Consider the following 20,722-nt stretch of genomic DNA (forward strand, 5'->3'; position numbering starts at 1 on the left):
AAAGGCCCATAACCCACCCAATCCCTTCGAGCCTAACGCCTCTCTCTCCCCTTCCAACCCTAATTTCCTCAATGAGCTGAAGGCTGAAGCCAGCAGGAACGCCTCCACTCCACCGTCCTTACCACTATCGGCATCGGCAGTGGCCACCAGTCGTTGCCACCATCACCACTCGAAGCTTCTGTCGCCATAGTCGTCGTCGGGTGGTCCGTTTGAAGCTTCTATCACCCTCGTCGTCGGAAGGTCGGGGCATAGCTTCTGTCGTCGGCCGCCTCTGTCCTGTCGAGCATCTCTATGCCACTTTAGGCCGTCTCTGCTTTCTCTGCCTCAGTGAGCTTCTTAGTGTTTTAATTAATTTTTTTGATAAACTCATAATGATATGAATTGCTACTTTGCTGGAGTTGCTGCAGAGTTTTTCAGTTTTTCAATTAATATTTTTTATTCTATTAATTATATGAATCATTGGCTTGCTGGAGTTGCTGCAGAGTTCTTTATTTTTATCAATTAATTTTTTGTTCTGTTAATTCTGCTGTAACACTGAATGCTGAATAGAATTTCAAAACCTTTTTTCAGAACATTACTTCTGTCTCCATGATGTGCCGAATATTTGGCATATACCCTTGCTATTGAAAGTAATTCTAACATTATTTTCTGTTTCATTGTTTGGTTTATGAAGGAACTTGAATTTTTCTTTTGAATTTATTTTCTGTTGATGGCTGAAAACTAGTGATCTCATTGTAGAATTCTATATTCTATAATGTATTCTTCTAATAATCCTCCTAATTTTAATATAATTTCAGATCCTGGATTTTGAATGCTGAATTGAATTTTGGTATAATTTTATAATACTGAATAGAATTGATATAATTTTGGATTTTGAATTGCTGTAATTTTGAATTTTGCTGTAATTGCTGTAATGGCTGAAGTTTTATTTTACTGTAATTGCTGTAGTGTCTGAAACATGAAGTTAGGTTTTAAGGGGGCATGGGATAGTTTGTTTTGCACACCTTGATAAATTGTTGCTGCTGAGATTGGTTCATAGCTATTTCTAATTAGTAATTTGACATTAATTGAGTGAGTTTTGTCTAATTAAGTAATCATTGATATTATTATTGATTGTTGGTGATTGTTGATTGAATATGGATATAGTATTTATGCCATGATTTCTTTTAGTTATAAATTGTGATTTTTGAATTTGAATGTAGAATTTTAATTATGAGATGAGATATAGTTTAGTTAGTGGGTAGGTTATGAAATTTTAAATTTTATTATTATATGAATGATTAAATTTAAATTTTAAAAGATTTATATTACATTTTTAATAATTTTATTTTATATTTAACAAAACCGGTTCAACCCCGGTTCAACCACGGTTGGACCATTGAATCATTGAACCAGTAACTTGACCGGTTCAATGACCGGTTCGATTCTCGCAACCTTGGTCAAGAGTACAAAATAACAAGTTCCTAACTCAGCCTGCAAAGCTAAGGCTAGCTGGAGAATATTTACATATATATATACATAACCCGAAGTCCAAAATACATATATAAAACTCTAGTTCTCCTTAAACCTCTAAGAGGTACAAAATAAAACAAGTTATTTAGAGAGTTATACATATGACCATATATATGCTATATATCAAAATAAAGTCCCAAAATACACTTCGCTGCAGAACTCCAGACGCCTAGTGAGGTGCCTCTCGACCTGCATCTGAAAAACAACAATATTATATGGAATGAGAACCGAGGGTTCTCAGCATGGTAAAGGTGTCACGTACATAAGATATAAGATCCTGGAAATGCCAGAGGCAATCCTAAAACGCCGACATTCAGATTATAAAACTTAAAGGACTAAAACAGAAACCATAAACGGGTGGTCTTCTAAGGTTCTAACTTAACCAAACCTTAAATTTGACTAAACTCCCTAACTTCCCCGCCTTTCCTTTCCTCCGATCCTTCAACACTAGTGATACCGCATAAACAAACAAGCAAGCAAAGGCAAACACAACTAGTATACAAGTACTGCAATTAGCGAATATAACAATTAACATAGTAAATTCACTTAGGCATTCCCAATCAATATACAAACAAGCAAAGAAAACAATATGCACATGATGTATGCCTGTCCTATGGCTAATGAGTCTCATCTGTCGGTTATCAAGCCAACCCGACAAGTCCAGCTGCTAAATCATGGACTATCCCCCGTCGCGCATCCCCATGAGTCTATACATAACTTTTTCTCTTCTCATATATATATATAAAACTTTACTCAATAGGAGTTAACCTTCTCGGGAATTTATAAGTGTCCGGTCACCCTTACGACTTAGGATCAATAGAGTATCGAGTCTCAACCTGGAACACATGGTGGCAAGCCACGGTACTTTGCCCAGGGAAACTCGTATTTCAGATAATTGAGTGCATAAGCAAAAACAACATTCATAGTCATTTGTAATCATTGCATAATCATATCATTAAAGTCATAGCACCATATGCACTCCAAGTATTCACATTTCCATATATAATTCATTAATTTTCCAACTTTACTTCACCCCCAAGTTACCTCCATTTCCTAACTCCATCTTGTTACTAGGCTTAGGCTTACTAATAAGATCTAAGGTTAAAAGAATGAAAACAGAGGCTTAGAAGTTCAAAATTTAGCTTTAAAACACAAAACCTAGGTTTGCTGAAATAGGGGTCACGCATATGCGTGGGCGTGGTTTTGCCATGCTCACGTACGCAAGCACCTTGCTCGCGTACGCGAGATGTCCAACCCGAAAAGGTTGGTCGCGTACGCACCCCTTCAAAAATCACTGCTCGCGTACGCAAGTTATGCAGAACAGCAAAAATGCTGAATGCTGCAAAATTTTTAGTTTTGCCCTCCAAACTTCCGACGCGCATAACTTTTTCGTTTTAAAACATTTTTCACCCGTTCTTCAAACGGCGTAAACTTCCCGAACCCAATTTTCATATGAAACTTGAAACAATTTGAAGGTTCGGAAGCCGAGTTATGGCTCGCCGAAGTTCGGCCAAAAATCAGTTTTTCACAAAATTCTAAAACCTCAATTTTCATTAAAACTCAAACCTCAAATCCAACCTCCCATACAGATATTCAACTCAACAACATATCATAACATACCAACGCAGCACTAAAATCCCCACATCATACCACATTCAATCAAGGCCTAGGGTTGGAACCCTTCTCTTCTCTCCCCTTGGCTTGTTTCAGCGTTCCTTTGCTGAATGGGGAAGAAGAGGACTCTCTTCATCAAGTTATTGAGCCAATGGGTTGGGCTTTGGGCCCGGTTTGACCGGTTTGGTCCATTCGGCCCAATCTTAGGCCAAATCCTTTGAAATTAGTGTCAAAATTCTTATTTTAATTAACTCTATCTTAATTTATTATAAAATTCACATTTCTAATTTTCTTTATTAAAATTTAATTTATTGGTTAATTATTCGCTAATTTTACGGGATTTACATTATAAGTTTGTGATATAATGCTGAGGATTAGAAACGTTTCAATCCATCTCAACAAACAAAAGAAAAAGCACAAATTTGTATATATATCACCGTCTAAAATTTAGAAAATGAAAGAGAAATAACATACAAAACATTACCATATCAACCAACACTATATACATTATACAATGAGTGCTAATGTTTTCAAGTCTAAGAACTAACAGAAACTTCCATGTATTAGACTAAAGAGAGCAATCTGCACATCATTGTTTTCAATCCATGAAAGGATAAGTTACAAGTTTAGAACCATATTTGACTTGAATGTGTATAGGAACAATTATACCTTAAAAGGGAGTCTAAAAATGCAGGACCTATGTACCTGAGTTAACCAAAACTACCACTCCTATTGCCAGAACAAGATTGTGAGAATGGGAGCTTTCTTTTGCGTGATTCGGTAGCTTTTGCTTGCATTACTCGTGAAATAGGGATATCATCATCGTCATGGTCATTGTCACTGATCTCAATGATATTTTGAAATTTGGATCCTCCCTCAGCTGCATCAAAGGCATGGAAATTGAAGAATGCTAGATTGGATAACTCAAATGAAATATATATCCATAATTATTGCAACATTTTTTTAGGTAAAGTCAATCTCAAGCATTTCATGTAATTGAAAGTCTATTGTATAAGAATAATGCATTCATCAAGTTTGAATAACATAACAATAGGAAACTCTGTGATCTTGCTTGGATAAATTGATCAATTTACTTATCTACTCAACAATGATAAAGAAAATTTCAACAATGATATTTTAGAATTTTCTTATACCCACAAATCTCATGTAACTAAGATTTTCCAATCAAGCCAAGAAGTGAACTTCAAAGAGAGTAAATTGGAACAATATTCTATTTACATTTCACAAATAATCACATAATTTTATTTGGTAAACTTGGCAGTTATGAACTTAATACTTGTGGAAGCACCAACCTGATGAACTTCACTAAGCACTATGACATTTTGATTTCAAAGTAAATTGAATTCTGTATTGAATTTATGTTGTCAATTTGTGTCATATAGTACAATCACTAGAAGAAATTTCTCCTCGCATTCTTTCAAAGTTATTTAAAATATATATAAAAGGGAACATATTTCACAGCAAAGAAACAAGAATTGGTGACTGTGTGGAGCAATCATTTTCATGTGCTAAGGAATGGTGTTGTAAATAACTCATGTTGTTGATGGCTATGCCAGAGATGACATAGGAGTTGTTATGTATTTATTGTTCTTGGCTTAGTATTACTTTGCTCCACTTGTGTGTTGAGCTCTTACTTTCAAAAAAAATATAAAAGGGAACATTTTCTGTTAATGCAGGCATGCAGCTTCCAAAATACTAGTTCAATGTGTTAATGAGACTAATATATTGCTCTTAGACTCAATCAAACATAATCATGACCCACACACCTAAAAACCTGACAAAATTATATAATAAATCCAAAGATCACTACAAAGTTTAATATTTTCAAAGAGTACTACCAATAAAAAAAATGGACATAACTAATTGATTTAGTAATAAGAGAATTTGAAGTAGAATTTCAATACCAGCTGCAGCACCATGAGATTGATGAAAATCTTTGTTTCTTCGCAAAGGTAGAGAACCATCATTGATTTCATCATTGAACTCCTTCACTTCTTCTATGACTTTAGAAGGAAAACCAGGATCATCAGCTTTATTAATATCATGCTCTCCATCAAAAGAAGCATCACTCATCCAAAACCTTACCGAACATTTCGAAACCATGTCAAGCAATTCCGAAAACGTAAACTCAGCCTTCAATTTCTCATCCACCAACTTCCCATTCTTATCATTCAACTCAGTAGTGGTATCCAAATTATTCTTCTTTTCAGCCTCTAACTCAGCCACTTTCTTCCTTAATTCGTCAACAGCGTTGCCATCAACCTCATATTTCTTCTTCAACTCCAACAACTTAAGATTCTCGCACTCTAACACTTTGTTCTTCTTCCTCAAATTCTCAATGGTTTCCTTGTCTAACCCACTTTCCTTCACTCCCTTAAACAACGTCTCATAAAGCCTCTGTACCTTCTCACACTCTTGCTCTTTCTTCTTCAATTTATCCTCAGCATCAATCCTTGCTAGACTCTGAAGCTGAAACTTCTCTTCAAGTTCACCAGCCTTGGTTTTAAGTTTTTTCTCTCTTTCTACCAAAACGTCTTCAACTCTGTCATAATCCTCTTTTTGCCACTTAACTCGAAGAATTTCAATGAGCTCAGGAACGCTCATCGTCTCCAAGCTTTTGTTACTGGTTGATGAGAGAATGGGGGGTGACCCAGGTTCAGTTTTTGGTTGAATTGACATGACAAGGGCAAAAGATTCGAACTTTGAAGAAAAAGGGAGGTGGAGTTCGAAAAGTTATTGCCTTTTCTTTGTCTGAAGCTGAGAAAATCGGAGCAATGTCACTCCGAACGAGGAGCAGATAGTGAAGTTGTTAGGGTTCTGCACCTCGAAACTTGAAAGGGCAGTGTATGAAAATTGATGTTTGATTGTTGGTAAATTTTAGGATAAAAAACCTATACGAGCCAAGTGGGGTTAAAAATTATCCAAATCAGCCAAATGCAATTTTGATTCATGAATACGCCAAAGACTAAATATATGTAATTGGAATCAATATGATTCGAATTTGATTTTAACGTAGTTCGAATTGATTTAATTCGAATTACTCCCAAGTAACAAACCTAAGTAATTCGAATTAATATGCATCGATTTAATGAAGCATAGTTCGAATTGAATCAATTCGAATTACTAGCATCAGCTGCATAAATGAGGAGTTCAAATTTACTTGATTCGAATTACTATTGTTTGCTAACTAAGGCTAATTCGAATTGATATGATTCGAATTATATATATATAGTGCGAATGAAGTTGATTCGAATTACTATGAAGCAGAGCTCTATATATATGATGTGAACGTGAGTTGCTCTTATTAGAGGGATCAGATGGCTAGTGAGGATAGTTTTCTAGTGTTGGTTCACCACAGAGGATCGATTAAGAGAAAAACTCGATCCGGTGTGAAGTTCACCGATAAGGATCCTCTCTGTATTATCGTGAGGCCTACCACGAGCTATGATGACCTTGTTAGCTCTGTACTGCTGAAGCTTGGTCTGGATGGTCTGAAAAGGGTTAAGAAGTTTTTCTATCGCATTCCAACGACGGTGCTCCAAGATACCGTGAAGTATGACTGTTTCACGATCGGGAGCGATGAGGACTTGCAGGTCATGTATCATTGTCGCTGGCAGTTTCCCGAGGTGAGGACACCAGAGCTGTTGGCAAAGTTGGTTGATGTGGTATCCAGCTCGGGGGTTCGAACCGGAATACGCACACTTTAGCCACGGTGGCCGGTTCTAGTTTGAGACCTGCCGTTGTTTCTTCGTCTGTCCCTGCGTACGAGCCACCGACCCAGCCTGTCGCCTCCCCTTCGTTCGCTGTTGACCTCAGGGGCAATGTCGGCGACGAGGTTGGTACAGGGGAACATCTTCCGACCTCATTACATTGTGCTACACCGGCTGGTGTTGGAGACGGATTGTTTGATGATCCAGATGACGCTGATGTCGAGCCGGATCTGATTGCCGATGACAGTGGCGATGACCTCAGAGCGAGTGACCCGAGAGGGGCCGCTGGTGGATCTAGTTCTGGCACACAACAGTACCCACCCCATTTTTCATCATTGGACCGGGATGCCATGAGGCAGGATGGGCTTCCTGGGCAAGCCGCTGGATTTGGCGCTAGAGATGCAGACGAATCTGCTGGTATGACAGAGTTCCAGGTTGGTCAGTAGTTCCAGGATAAAGATGAGGCCCTGTTGAGTGTGAAGACTTACAGCATCCGCCGAGGGGTACAGTACAAGGTAATTGAGTCAGACTATCGCCGGTATGTAGGAAAGTGTTCTGAGTTTGGAAATGGGTGCACATGGTTGATTCGGTTGAGTCTCCGGCAGCGCAAGGGCACCTGGGAAGTGAAACGGTACAACGGACCGCATACGTGTCTCGCCACCTCTATCTCCAGCGACCATAGGAGTTTGGATTATCATGTCATATCGACATTCATTATGCCAATGGTGAGGGCTGATGCATCCGTCAACATCAAGGTGCTCCAAAATGCCACGGCCGTCCACTTTGGATTCAGGCCGACGTACAGGAGGGTTTGGATGGCGAAGCAGAAGGCTGTTGCCATCATCTATGGTGACTGGAATGAGTCGTACAACGAGCTCCCTAGGTGGGTGTTAGGAGTCCAGTTGACCATGCCTGGATCAGTAGCAGTCCTTCGGACATGCCCTGTTCGAGTTGGGGGACAGCTCGACGAGTCTCAAGCTTATTTTCACAGGCTGTTCTGGACGTTCCCACCTTGTATCGAGGCATTCCGTCATTGTAAGCCGTTGGTGAGTATTGACGGCACCCATCTATATGGCAAGTATGGGGGAACGTTGCTTGTCGCAATTGCACAGGACGGGAACTCCAACATACTGCCCGTGGCATTTGCACTTGTCGAGGGTGAGAATGCTGAGTCGTGGTCCTTCTTTCTCTCTCACCTCTGTCAGCACGTGACACCGCAGCCAGGTCTGTTAGTTATTTCGGACAGGCATAACAGCATCAAGGCCGCACTTGAGTCTCCTGATGGGGGATGGCTACCTATGGCTGCATACCGTGCATTCTGCATTCGACACGTAGCAGCTAATTTCGCCCTCACCTTCAAGGGCAAAGATGCTCGTAGGCTTCTTGTGAACGCCGCATATGCCAAGACCGAAGTGGAGTTCGATTACTGGTTTGACATTCTGCGCTCTGAGAACCCGGCTATGTGTGAGTGGGCAGACAGGATTGAGTATTCGTTGTGGACACAGTATTGTGACGAGGGGTGCAGATTCGGGCACATGACGACCAATATCTCTAAGTGTATCCTGATTGTATCCTGACCACCTGCATAGGAAATTAAACATAGTATTGCATTCATGAATGATTCTAAAAGGAATAAAGTTGCATGCGAAGTTGAAAATACATAAAATAAGGATAAATAGTACAATAAGATAGTGGTACCTCGAGCAAAGGGGCCAGCTAAACGCATCATACCCAGCAGGCCTAAAACTAGGAAACCGCCAAAAGATCCAAGACTGAAGTAACTGTAACGGCCCAGCTAACTTCACGACATGTCGATTGGTTACTCGGCACATGCACCGATACAACCATGCTAGTGCCGCGGACCCCAGCTATAGCCACCCATCTCCTCAAGCCGAGCCACAAACGGTAACCATCTGATGTGAATACGATTTCCAGACTTGTCGGCAAACAGCTGGGTGCCCAACAACATCATGATATAGGCACGGGCAAAGCGCCTGACTGTCTCCTCATCTGCCCCCTCGGGGCACTCTCCAAAGGTCTCCTGGAACCAGGTGCAGTTCACTGCGAACTTCTGTATCTGGTTCGCGGGGGGTAAATCACCGAGCAACTCATGGAACCACTGCCACACTGGCCTGCCACCCTCTATGTATACGTGGAAGTCTGTCAGGCAACCACTGACGTAACGGCCATCTACTGGCAACCCCAGCTGATAAGCGACGTCCTGAAGTGTGATGGTGCACTCTCCGAACGGCATGTGGAACGTGTGCGTCTCCGGACGCCACCGCTCCACGAAGGCACTCACAAGGGGCTCGTCCAATCTGAACCATCTGTCGTTCAGTCTCGAAAGATGGTATAATCCGGCCATCTGCAAGTACGGAACGTACCTCTCATCTAGTCGCATCCCCTGCTGCTGTCGCATGCTCGATATGCAACGCCGGGGCTGGGCATTACATTGACCACATAAATATTTCGAATTACAGTACCACTAACAAATAAAATTCACGACGTAAACGATTAACATATACCACTGGCAATAACAGATATAGTCAAACACTAACAGAATTTCTTACGAAAATCGCAAACATAGACCTCTTTTGGAAAATACATGCACAAAATAATGGTGGTAAACCACTGGCAAAACCATATACTAAAACCGCATGCAGAAAATCACTAACATAATCCACATGCAAATCCACTAAAGAAAATCACATGCAAAACCACTCAATTAACCACCTCCAATGCCACCACCCCAAACCGCTAACATAAACCGCTAAGAAAGAACAACCCTAAACCGCTAACATAAACCACCAAAAAAACCGAAAACAAAACCACTAGAAGAAATCGCATGCAATACCACTAGCCCAACCCACTAACATAAACAGCCAATAAAACCGCATGCAAATCAGCTAAAATAAACCACTATCAATACCGCTATCAAAAATCACTGACATAAACCAATATCATAAACCACTATCAAAATCAAAAACCACTAACCTCATCGTTGATCACCCCGGCGATATGAGCAACTCCATTCAGTCGATACAGCCTTCCCGGATCGTCCCCCATCGCCTGACTTTGCCGCTCCACTCTTCCTCAGACCGATTCTGGGTCGTTTTCTCTCGGATTTAGTGGGGTGTGAGAATGGAAAAGTGATTCGAATGACCTTGATTCGAACTCCTTATATAGGCTACTCCTTTGTAATTCGAATTTTATCGTTTCGAATTACTAATAGTTTCGAACATTGAGTAATTCGAATCAAGTTGATTCGAACTACCTTAAAGGCTCAATTCCCTGCTAATTCGAATTGATTCGATTCGAATTATATGTTTATAATTCGTTACATATCGATTCGAATTACGTGTTGCGAATTGCTTCGAGTAATTCGAATTAAATCAATTCGAACTACGTTGAAATCAAATTCGAATCATATTGATTCAAATTACATATATTTGGTCTTTGACGTATTCATGAATCGAAATTGCATTTGACTGATTTGGGTAATTTTAAATCCCCTTGGCTCATATAGGTTTTTTAGCCTAAATTTTATGGTGTATATAATTTGATGCTTAATTTTTATCTAATTTATTTTTTATAGTAATTTTTAAATATTTAATAATTATTTATTTTTATATTTTTAATTTTTTTGGTAAGTTAAGCAAACACTTTTAGGCATCATAGTAATTACCTTAATTGTTTGAGACGAAAGACATTTCGGTAATTAAATGCAAGGAGGGTAGAGTTGGAACTACAATGCAAAATGAAGTAGTATAACTGTATAAGAAAATTGAGAAAATTTTTTATATACACTATGTTATAAGAGATAAAAAAAAGAAGAAGAATGATTAAAGAAAAAAAAAAAGAAGAAGAAGAATAAAAAATGAATTGTTGTTAAACAATAGATATTAGATAATAGAATCTCTCAAAAATTGAATGAGTTTTTATTGTTAGAATTTAGATTGAAAAAAAAATGAAAAGATGGGATGGTCAATGATAATACTAAAAAAATTTATACTCTCTAATCTCTATAACGTGTCGTGGCTTTTTTCCTCTAGATATGTTCAATATTTGTAACTAACTAGGATTAGATTAAGCTCCTAACTTAATACATAGTTATAGAAATAGGTTATCACTATAATAAAATGAAATGAGATATGATTATATATACTCTAGTAAAATTTACGTTCAAAATTTTGATTCTACTTAATCAATTTTAAATACCGAAAGCGTTTCAAATAATATTATTTTTTATACCAGTTATCAATATAGTCGGTTACAGACTTACAGCATCTCTATACTTATTCCATTCTAATAAAGTCACGAAAAACAACTTTACGATAAAGACGTCTACGTGGTAAAATCTAAACCATACATTTTAAAGTCATTTTTTTACTTAAAACCATAACTTTTTATAAAGAAAAGCATCACCTAATGGAAAAAAGTAAATTAGAATATTTAAGAGAAGAAATAATTAAATTATCAAAATTAATAGATCAAAAACTAATGATTTTAACTAATGTTAACTGTAATGATACCGAATTCTTAAAATCAATACAAAATGATTTTTCTCAAAATCTTTATTTTACTATAAATTTTATTGAAGAACTTCAAAAACTTGAAAAAACTTATATTTCACACGGAATTTCTAAAAAATGTTATCATGAAAATGATTCCCCACATCTTTATCATACTTTTAACCCACAATTAAATTTTATAGTAGATATGCTTGAAGAAATATTAGTATCCATAAAATTTCAAAGAAATAAGGAAAAAGAGAATCCCAAAGAAGAAAAATTTCAAAATATAATCAACATAACAGAATTAAAAGTAAAACCACCATTGAAATTATGAATATTGAAGAAAAATTAGAAGAAATTATAATACTTTTTAAACAATTAAAAATGGCTCAAGAAAATAATATTATGGAATAGGGATTTCAAATAGAAGAAGAATTAGTAAATTTTGAAAATATAGAAAATGAAGAACACATCCTAGATTATTCAAGTGACGAAGAACCAGCAATTCCAATACAAGTAAAAAATAAAGCTGGAACATCTAAGGATAATCAATCTCAATTTAAATGGGAAACAGGTTTTGATAATTATGCTTTTAAAAAAGGGTTTATAAATAAAGATTCAAAATATACAAAAATATCATCAAAATACGTTCCTAAAATCCAGGAAATGGAAGGAGAAAGAATGCTCAATTTAGACTGTAAAAAGAATAAAAAAGAAATTTTCGAGAACTGGTTGAATTCCTTCTTATTAGAAGCCTTTACTAATCCAAAACTTAGTGAATTGTTTGGAAGAGATATTTGGAATTACATAGGGTTTCATACTAAAGGAACTGTAAGAGATTATATGACATCAATAGAAAACCAAATAATAGAAGAATTAGCAACAAAAACAACAGCCTATGATAAGATATTACATATAATGATGATTCTATATAAAGAATTTTTTGGAAAAAATATTATAGATCATAGACAAGAAGTCTATAATAAAGAATATCAAGAAGCAAAAAACCATTTAGCTAATATTCAGATATATGATTTATGTAATGTGGAGTCTTATACATGTGAATATAGAATATATTATTATAAATTAAAAGAAGAAGATAAAGACCATTATCTTAGTATGGATATAACAAAACTTCCATATCCTGCTAATGAATTTATAATGGGAAGATTTATAAGAGAAATAAATAGAGGGACAATTGAAAATAATTTTGGTGGAGCAACCTCTGTAATAAGAGAGGAAATAAAAGAACGTTGTATGCAAGAAGCGACTCAAAAAAGATTTACAAATATAATTAGAATTTGCTGTCAGGATAATGAAGAGATACCCCAAAAATATGGTTTTAATAAAAATTTTCAAAGAAAAAGAAAATATCAATTTAGAAAAAGAAAATACTATCCAAACTGGAGAAAAAAGAGGTATTTTAGAAAAAGAAATAACAATAAAAACAAAAGACAAAAAAATGACTATTGCCCAAATAAAAAAGAAAATTGTAAGTGTTGGTATTGCCAAGAAGAAGGACACTATGCAAATGAATGTCCAAAAAAGAAGGATAAAAAGGATCTTACCAAACAAATAGAAATTGCTAAGTCTTGTTTCATGGAACCATTAGAAGAATCTGATAATAACTTAGACTATATTTTTGAATATGTCTCAGAAACAGACTCAGAGACTGAGTAATAATGCCACATTTATTACTATAAAAATAACAGAAAAGTTTATAAATGCTTTCATAGATACTGGAGCAACACAATGCTTTGCTAGTACAAATATAAAACTTGATTGGAAAAAATTAAAGAAACCATTAAGAGTTAGAATAGCTGACAAATCAATACATAAAATTGACCAAAAAGCAGAGATGGCTGAAATATTTATTCAAAATTATAGGTTCATTGTTCCATCTATATATATGTTAGATTCTGGAATGGATTTTATCATAGGAAATAACTTTTTAAAGCTATATCATCCATTCATTCAAGAATTAACATATATAGTTTTAAAAGCTCCACACGATTTTTCAATAAATCAAAAATCAAAACGTATAAAAATACCAACTACTACTATAGATAAGATCTTAAAATTTAAAATATTTTCCATATTAGAAACATGTTATTTAAATTTATACTTTCAGATAAATATTCCAAAAAATAATCTTGAAATAAAGATAGAAGAACTTTTGGATGAAATTTGTGCTGAAAATCTTTTAGATATTAAAAATACAAATAAAGAATTAGTAAGCATTAAATTAAAAGATCCTACAAAAGAGATAAATGTTCCAAATAAAATTCCTTATTCCGCAAGAGATAGAGAAGAGTTCTCATTAGAATGTAAAGATCTTTTTCCAAAAGGAATTATAAGATTAAGTAAAAGTTCTCATGCGGCTCCAGCCTTTTATGTCGAAAACAATAATGAAATTAAAAGGGGAAAACGAAGGATGGTAATTAATTATAAAAAGATGAATGAAGCAACTATTGGTGATGCTCATAAACTTCCAAGAAAAGATTCTATTTTAGAAAAAATCAAAGGAGCAACTTGGTTTTCATCTCTTGATGCAAAATCAGGATATTGGCAACTTCGTCTAGACGAAGAAACAAAGAAATTAACTGCTTTTACTTGCCCAACAAAAGAATCAACAAGTGTGTTGCTCTATGAATGGAATGTATTACCATTCGGATTAAAACAAGCCCCAGGTATTTATCAAAGATTTATGGAAGAAAATCTAAAAGAGTTAAATGAATTTGTTTTAGTTTACATTGATGATATATTAACTTTTTACAAAACAGGATAGAGAAGATCATCTTCAAAAATTATTAATAGTTTTAGAAAGATGTAAAGAAAAAGGATTAGTTCTTAGCAAAAAGAAAGCAAGAATAGCAAAACAGGAAATAGAGTTCCTTGGATTAATTCTATCCACTCAAGGAAAGTTAAAACTTCAACCAAATATTTTAGAAAAGATAAATTTATTTCCTAATAAAATAGAAGATAGAAAACAATTACAAAGATTTTTAGGGTGTATAAATTATATTTCTGATCAAGGATTTTTAAAGAATATAACAGAATACACTAAAAACTTATTTCCAAAAATAAGTACTAAAAAAGAATGAAAATGGGAAGAAAAAGATAGTATGCAAATTCAAAGAGTCAAAGAATTATGTGAAAAACTTCTAGAACTTTATATTCCAGAAGAAAACGACTACTTAATAGTAGAAACAGATGCTTCAGACATAACCTGGTCAGAATGTCTAAAAGCTAAGAAAGCTATAAGAAGTTTGGAACAAGAAAAAGAATCACTAGATTCTAAATATTCCCCAAAGGAATTACTTTGCAGGTATATTTCAGGGACTTTCACTCCAACAGAACAGAGATATACTACTCATGAAAAGGAAACTCTAGCAGCAATTAAATCTCTTAAAAAATAAAAAATTGATTTACTACCCAGAGAATTTACATTAAGGACAGATTCAAGTTACCTAACAGGTTTCATACGATATAATTTAAAAGTTGATTATAATCATGGACGATTGGTAAGATGGAAATTATTTTTATTACAATATCCAATAAAAATTGAATATATTAAGGGTGACAAAAATGTTATTGCAGATACATTAATAAGAGAATGGAGTTCGTCTACAACGCATTAGATCAAGAAATTCAAAAATATGAGCAAGAGCTCGAAAAATGCAAGCATTGTCAGCAAATAAGAACACAGATCCAATCTCTCAAGAAGGACATTCAAGCAATGAAATCAACACAACAACCGAAACCATCGGAGTTCAGCCAGCTAAGCATGGTGGACAAGTCAGGTGAAGAAAAAATTTCAGAAAATATAACAATTGCTGAAATTATTAAAAAATTCACCCAGGATAAAAAATATTATGTAATTTATAATGGCCCAATGAAAGGAGTATATGATGCCTGGGAAAAAGCAGCACCATTCACACATCAATCAAGGGTAATTCATAAAGGAGGATTTTTAACACTGGAAGAGGCAAAAGAATCCTTTAGGGAATATAAAGCTCTTCATCCAGAGCAAACCCTAAAAAGAGCAGATAAAGCTCCAATTCAAACCCAGAGAACAGGAATAATAAGAAACATTCCTACAAGGGCTGAAATCAAGAAAAAGAAAAGGGTCTGTAAATCAAATCTCAGAGAAACCCTTAATATAGTCCTGAATTAGACTGAAGAAAAAAGGGCAATTTTGGGATATTATCCTATTGCCAAAGAACAGCTAACAAAGCTGGTTATCTTTTCAGATGCTTCTCCATCTGACACTTATCAGTTCTTCCAGTATGGATTAATTGATACAATTTTAATTTTTAATGATCTAAAAATTATTAGTGAGTTTCCTGCAGGATTTGTTGATACAGTAAAGAGATTTAAAAATATGATTGACAATGTAAATCCAAGGGATGTATCCCTAAAATTTACAAACAGTCAACCTATTTTTAATGAAGAAGAAGAATGCTTGGTTCTAGCACACCAAGTAATATTCATGTCCGTCTTTCCAGAAAATTTTCAACCAATTGATCAAATTCAAGATCTAACAATTTACAGTCATGAAGGAAGGCTAGCCAGCACATTAGCAAGGGTCTTTGAAAGAACTCAAAAAATAACAAAGGAATCTCACACAAGGATTAATTATAAAAGTAGAAATACTCTGCTCGTGTCCAGCAAAAGAAATGAAATTGAAGAAAGAGAGATGAGACTCTTAGTAGAATTTGAATCAGCATTCTACAACTTATCTGGACTTTTAGAAAAACTCTCTGAAGGGATAAAGAAGAATCTCTGCTATTTGATAAAAGATAGAGAAGACCACAAGTGCCAGCTATGTGCCTCAGAAATATCTGAAGAAAGCAATAATGAAACAGAATCAACCCACATGGTAAAAGAAGAGGACAATACATCTGAAGCCCACATGATAAAAGAAGAGGACAGTGCATCTGAAGCATCCCTCAACATTATTGCATAATGACGTAAGCGCTTAGGTCATAAAGCACCAATAATGTAGCTGGTGCAAGATAACAAACAATAACGTAAGCAATGACGTCATAAGAAGGGTAAGGATGGGAATTGTCCATTAGACCCAACTATTATAAATAGGTTGTTTAGGCAATTGAAGAAGGCATCAGAAAATAGAAAGCAGAAGGCTAAGAGTACTCATATGCTAGGAGAGCAAGGAGGAAGCTGTCGAGGCGATTCTATAGTCTGACAAAGAATTCTCTTAGGGAAAAATAGTTTTAAACTCCCCTCTGGAGTTAGTATCTACAATCTCCCCTCTGGAGATAGAAACATCTATTGTAAAATATACTAAATAAAGGAAGTTTTTCTCCAGAAAGGTACATCTTCATCCTAGTCTTTTAGTTATGAATTATTTAGAAAGTTTAGAATTAACGGAAGAATCTGATTATTATAGATTAACTGCTTTATTAGATAATGAAAAACAGGCTGTTTTAAAAACAGAATTAAATCTCAAATCAAATGAAAATTTTAATAAACAAAGTCTTTTAAAAGAAGTTTTTAATAGAAAAAATATAATATACTATAGAAAAATTCAACTTGAAGCCCCTATAAAGATAAAATCTGCCAATGGAGAACTTGAAATAGCTTTGATAAATGATGAAGAATTGAGTAAACAGATTGAAAAAATTAATGATCAACAAAAAAGATCTAAAATTGGATGGATTCATATTAGTACCATACAAGTCTTAATCAAATCTACATATATGAAAGGAATTAATTCACCAATAAGTTTAGCAATCTGTGACAAAAGAATTACTGATAACCCAATAGATCAAATAATTGGAATTGTTCATGGAAATTTGGCAAACGTAAATGTAAAATTTAATGCCCATCTTGGATATGCTAAACCTTTATCAACTGAAAATCTTGGAAGATCTATAAGTTTGGCTTATAAATTTCACAGAAAAAATTTAATGGAACAAAATGATGAACCATTTTCAATTACATATGCAATAAATTATGCTTTAACAAATAGCCATCATAGTATAATATTTAAAAACAGAGAAAGAATTTATGTCGATGAATTATTTCAGAAAATTGTAAAAATAGAAATACCAAAATATAAAGCTATTGAAAACCCAGTTTTATTACTAAAAGAACCATCAGGGAAATTGGTTTCATCGAATTTTCAAATAAGAGAATCTAAAATTAATAGCCCTTTAAGTTTATCTAAGTTAAAAATTAAAGAAGAAAATTCTGAAATAAAAGAATTAACAAAAAAAGTCAAAAAATTAAATGAAACCCTAAATACTAAATTATGACAATAAATAAAGAAGAAATATATGTAACATATCAAGACAAGAAACAAGAGCTTTTTGAAAGAGAAAATCGTTTGAATTATTTACAATTTTCTGAAATAAATCAAAGAGCATTTGAAGCTCTAAAAATAATCTATGACAAGTTAAAAAGAGAAGTTGAAGAGCTAGAAAAATTAATAGAGTCTCTAGAAAATAGTGATGAATCGATGATAGAGTTTGCAGAAATTCTAAAATAAATAATAAAGCATAAAAAGATTGAAAAACCAGAAAATAAAATAAAAAGAAAAAGGGCGAAAAAATTAAAAAGTAAAATAGAGGAGTATAAAAGGGAATTAAATAATCTTCAGATCGAAATTGATGATCTTATAATAAAAAGGATAGAAATAAGAATAAATATAAACAAGTTGGAATTAAACTTAAAAAATTTATAAATGCCTGGAAAACCATATTATGGCTTAAAAGAATTAAAGTTGTTGAAAGAAAAAATGGAGAATGAAGTTGAAAAATTAGAAATATATTTAGAAACAAGAGAAAGTGTAGAAATAAAAGAAGTTTTTGAGGATTTGAGAAATTATATTAAAGAAAAAGACAAACAGATAAAAGATTTTATATACAATAATCCATGCAAAAATGAATATCATAATTATGATAGAAATTAAAACAGAATTAAAAAACTATAAACATGAAATCAGAATTATAAATATACATCAAAGACTAGTAATAAATGATCATATAACAAATACAAGAGAAATAGTAGAAATGGTCAATACTTTAGATTATGAAGTTGCAAATTATTTTTATCAAAATCCTTTAAATAAAACACCACCAATTGAATCTATACAAATTATAAACTTATTCGAAGCAAAATATGAAGAGTTAATAGAAATTTCGAAAAGAAAATTAATGGAAAAATCGAATTTGAAAAATTGGTATCAGAGCCAAGTTAACGATTAAGGGTAACACTTTCTCTTTAAGCAACACTTTTAGTGATACGCTTTTAAATCAATAACAACCACAAAATGAAAAACGTCTTTACAAAAAGTTGAAACTGACAACTTTATCAGAGTAGCCACCTTCTAATAATTCGGCAACAGATAACAATTTAGAAGACAACACGTTATTATAATGATGTATTTTCTTTTAACTACTTGAATTTTATCCCATATTAAATTTTATTGGAAGAGATTTTAACTAGACACCTCTGCCACCTTCAATTCCAAAGGTTCTCTATTAAATAATATTTTTTATTTTTCTATATTTTTTGTTATTGTTCTTGCCTGATTAATCCGAAGTATATCATGTTCTCTGATGGAGATCGGTAGACTCCTCAAAGCTGGAACTTGGTATACGTCGGCAAAGGAGGAACAGTGGAGGTGGGTATCTGCAAAGGCACTCCGACGCTCAAGTCAATAGAAGTATGAGTAGATAGGAATCATTACTCGGAAGAAGTTGCGTACCTTTCACTGTTTTCTCATCCTGCTTTATACTCGGTTGGGCGAGGTTAGCCGTTTTGTCCGAGTTATAACGTCCAAGAGGAAAAGTAACTGCATATCCGACGTTATTGAACAAAAATTAATGCTAATTATTGTAGATCATCAGTTACGACCGAGGATTATGCATCTCCGAGCTATAACTCGTAACTGATGTACACTGGTCATATCACAGCCCTCAAGCTTAGCCTGACTTAAAGGAGACAGGTTGAGCTTTTAAGTTTAACGAGTTATAGCTCGGTATATGGATCCCCCAAATCAACGTGGCTCATTTAAATACTTCTTGGAACATGAAAAGCCTGGCGAATGCACTGAGTTAATGGTTCTCATCGTTTGACACGTTTGTTATTTATTATTGTCATATTTTGGTGCAATTACCAATGTCACTTGTTAACCGTTGTAAGTGCATTGTGCTTTAATGGTTAAGATTTAATAGTGGAACTGAACAGTTTAACTAAAGAGTGGGTTAGAGTCTATGCGTGGTAGTTATTTGGTGGGGTAACTTGGGAGTTATCTTCAGGAGCTTTTAAGGAAGGATGACAATCAGAGGTTAGTAAATTTTCTTCATCTTTTACCATTCCAAATTATTCCATGTCTTAGTCAAAAGATTAGTGATAAGAAGAAGAAAGCTCTACCTAAAATTGAAGACAACGATTCTTATGAATGGGTTGATGGTGATGTCCATATTCGGGCTTCGCTGTTTTCTGACAGAGATAGTGTTGATAGAGTCAACTTGTCTAGGATAGTAAAACCTGGGTTTCATCTAGAACTATTGCCATGTAGCCGGGCTGATCGTATTTTCATAGAAAAAAGGATTTTGAAAATTTTTACATGTATAGCTGTGTGATGGAAGAGCTACGCGTTAGACTTCCTTTTTCAAAGTTTGAATGTGACGTAATGAAACAGATGAACTGCGCACCTTCCCAAATCCACCCTAATGGCTGGGCATTCATCAAATGTTTCCAGGTCCTAATGGAATTTTTTGAAATTGAACCTGACTTGGAACTATTCTTTTCCTTGTTTCAAGCAAAATGGGTTTGGAAAGGTTTATGGATAAATTTAAATAGTACTCCAGGGTTTTCGATTTTCAAACTGTATAAATCATCCTTTAAAGATTTTAAAGAAATGTTTTTAAAAGTGAAGTCAGTGGATGAGGAGTTTCCATTCTACTTGGATGAGCATTTGGGGGGAAAAGTTCCTAATGTATTGGTGTTGTCAACCGCAACACATACTGGGTCCTGAGCTTATTAGTAGCCGAAATGAATGTGTTATCTTGTTTTTAGTTGAGATTGTGGATAAAGGGGGTTTCATATCTATATCTGATCTGCTTATTTGGGAAAAAAATAGGTCGGCAGTGTTGGATTATTTCGGTGAGGAAACTAGATAATGAATTTTCTTATCTATTTCTGACATGTAATCTAATACATTTCCTTTTTTGGTGACTTTTTGCAGCTGGTAAGTTTCCTGGAGTATCGGCTTCCACTTTGAGGTCCCGTTTCAAAGCGAAGAACTTTGAAGGTTATTCTTCTAATGTTGATAAGGTTGATGGTGAGGCGGAGGTAAATCAGCCCGCACCAAAGAAA

At 34.6% G+C, this 20,722-nt stretch overlaps 2 protein-coding genes across 3 annotated transcripts; one reads left to right on the forward strand and one right to left on the reverse strand.

Annotated features, from left to right (window-relative positions):
* Positions 1–1,441: 1,441 nt before the first annotated feature.
* Positions 1,442–5,984, reverse strand: LOC107624294 (uncharacterized). 2 transcript variants are annotated; one of them, XM_088506470.1, is made up of 3 exons: positions 5,052–5,984; positions 3,842–4,006; positions 1,442–1,707 (listed from the first exon to the last, which is right to left on the reverse strand). In XM_088506470.1, exons 1-3 carry the CDS (start codon positions 5,824–5,826, stop codon positions 1,682–1,684), a joined length of 966 nt encoding a protein of 321 aa, XP_088362596.1. In that variant the 5' UTR covers positions 5,827–5,984; the 3' UTR covers positions 1,442–1,681. The 2 variants fall into 2 exon arrangements, with proteins under 2 accessions (XP_088362596.1, XP_016182272.2); XM_016326786.3 differs by having other exon boundaries at positions 1,442–1,959.
* A 759-nt stretch (positions 5,985–6,743) lies between these two features.
* LOC148579268 (uncharacterized) lies at positions 6,744–8,434 on the forward strand. The gene is made up of 4 exons (XM_088489265.1): positions 6,744–6,773; positions 6,821–7,295; positions 7,404–7,903; positions 7,970–8,434. The coding sequence occupies exons 1-4, from the start codon at positions 6,744–6,746 to the stop codon at positions 8,432–8,434; spliced, it is 1,470 nt and encodes a 489-aa protein (XP_088345391.1).
* The last annotated feature ends 12,288 nt before the right edge of the window (positions 8,435–20,722 follow it).

Source organism: Arachis ipaensis, chromosome B10 (genome assembly GCF_059453495.1).
Source record: "Arachis ipaensis isolate K30076 ecotype BB chromosome B10, ASM5945349v1, whole genome shotgun sequence".
NCBI classification, from domain to species: Eukaryota; Viridiplantae; Streptophyta; class Magnoliopsida; order Fabales; family Fabaceae; genus Arachis; species Arachis ipaensis.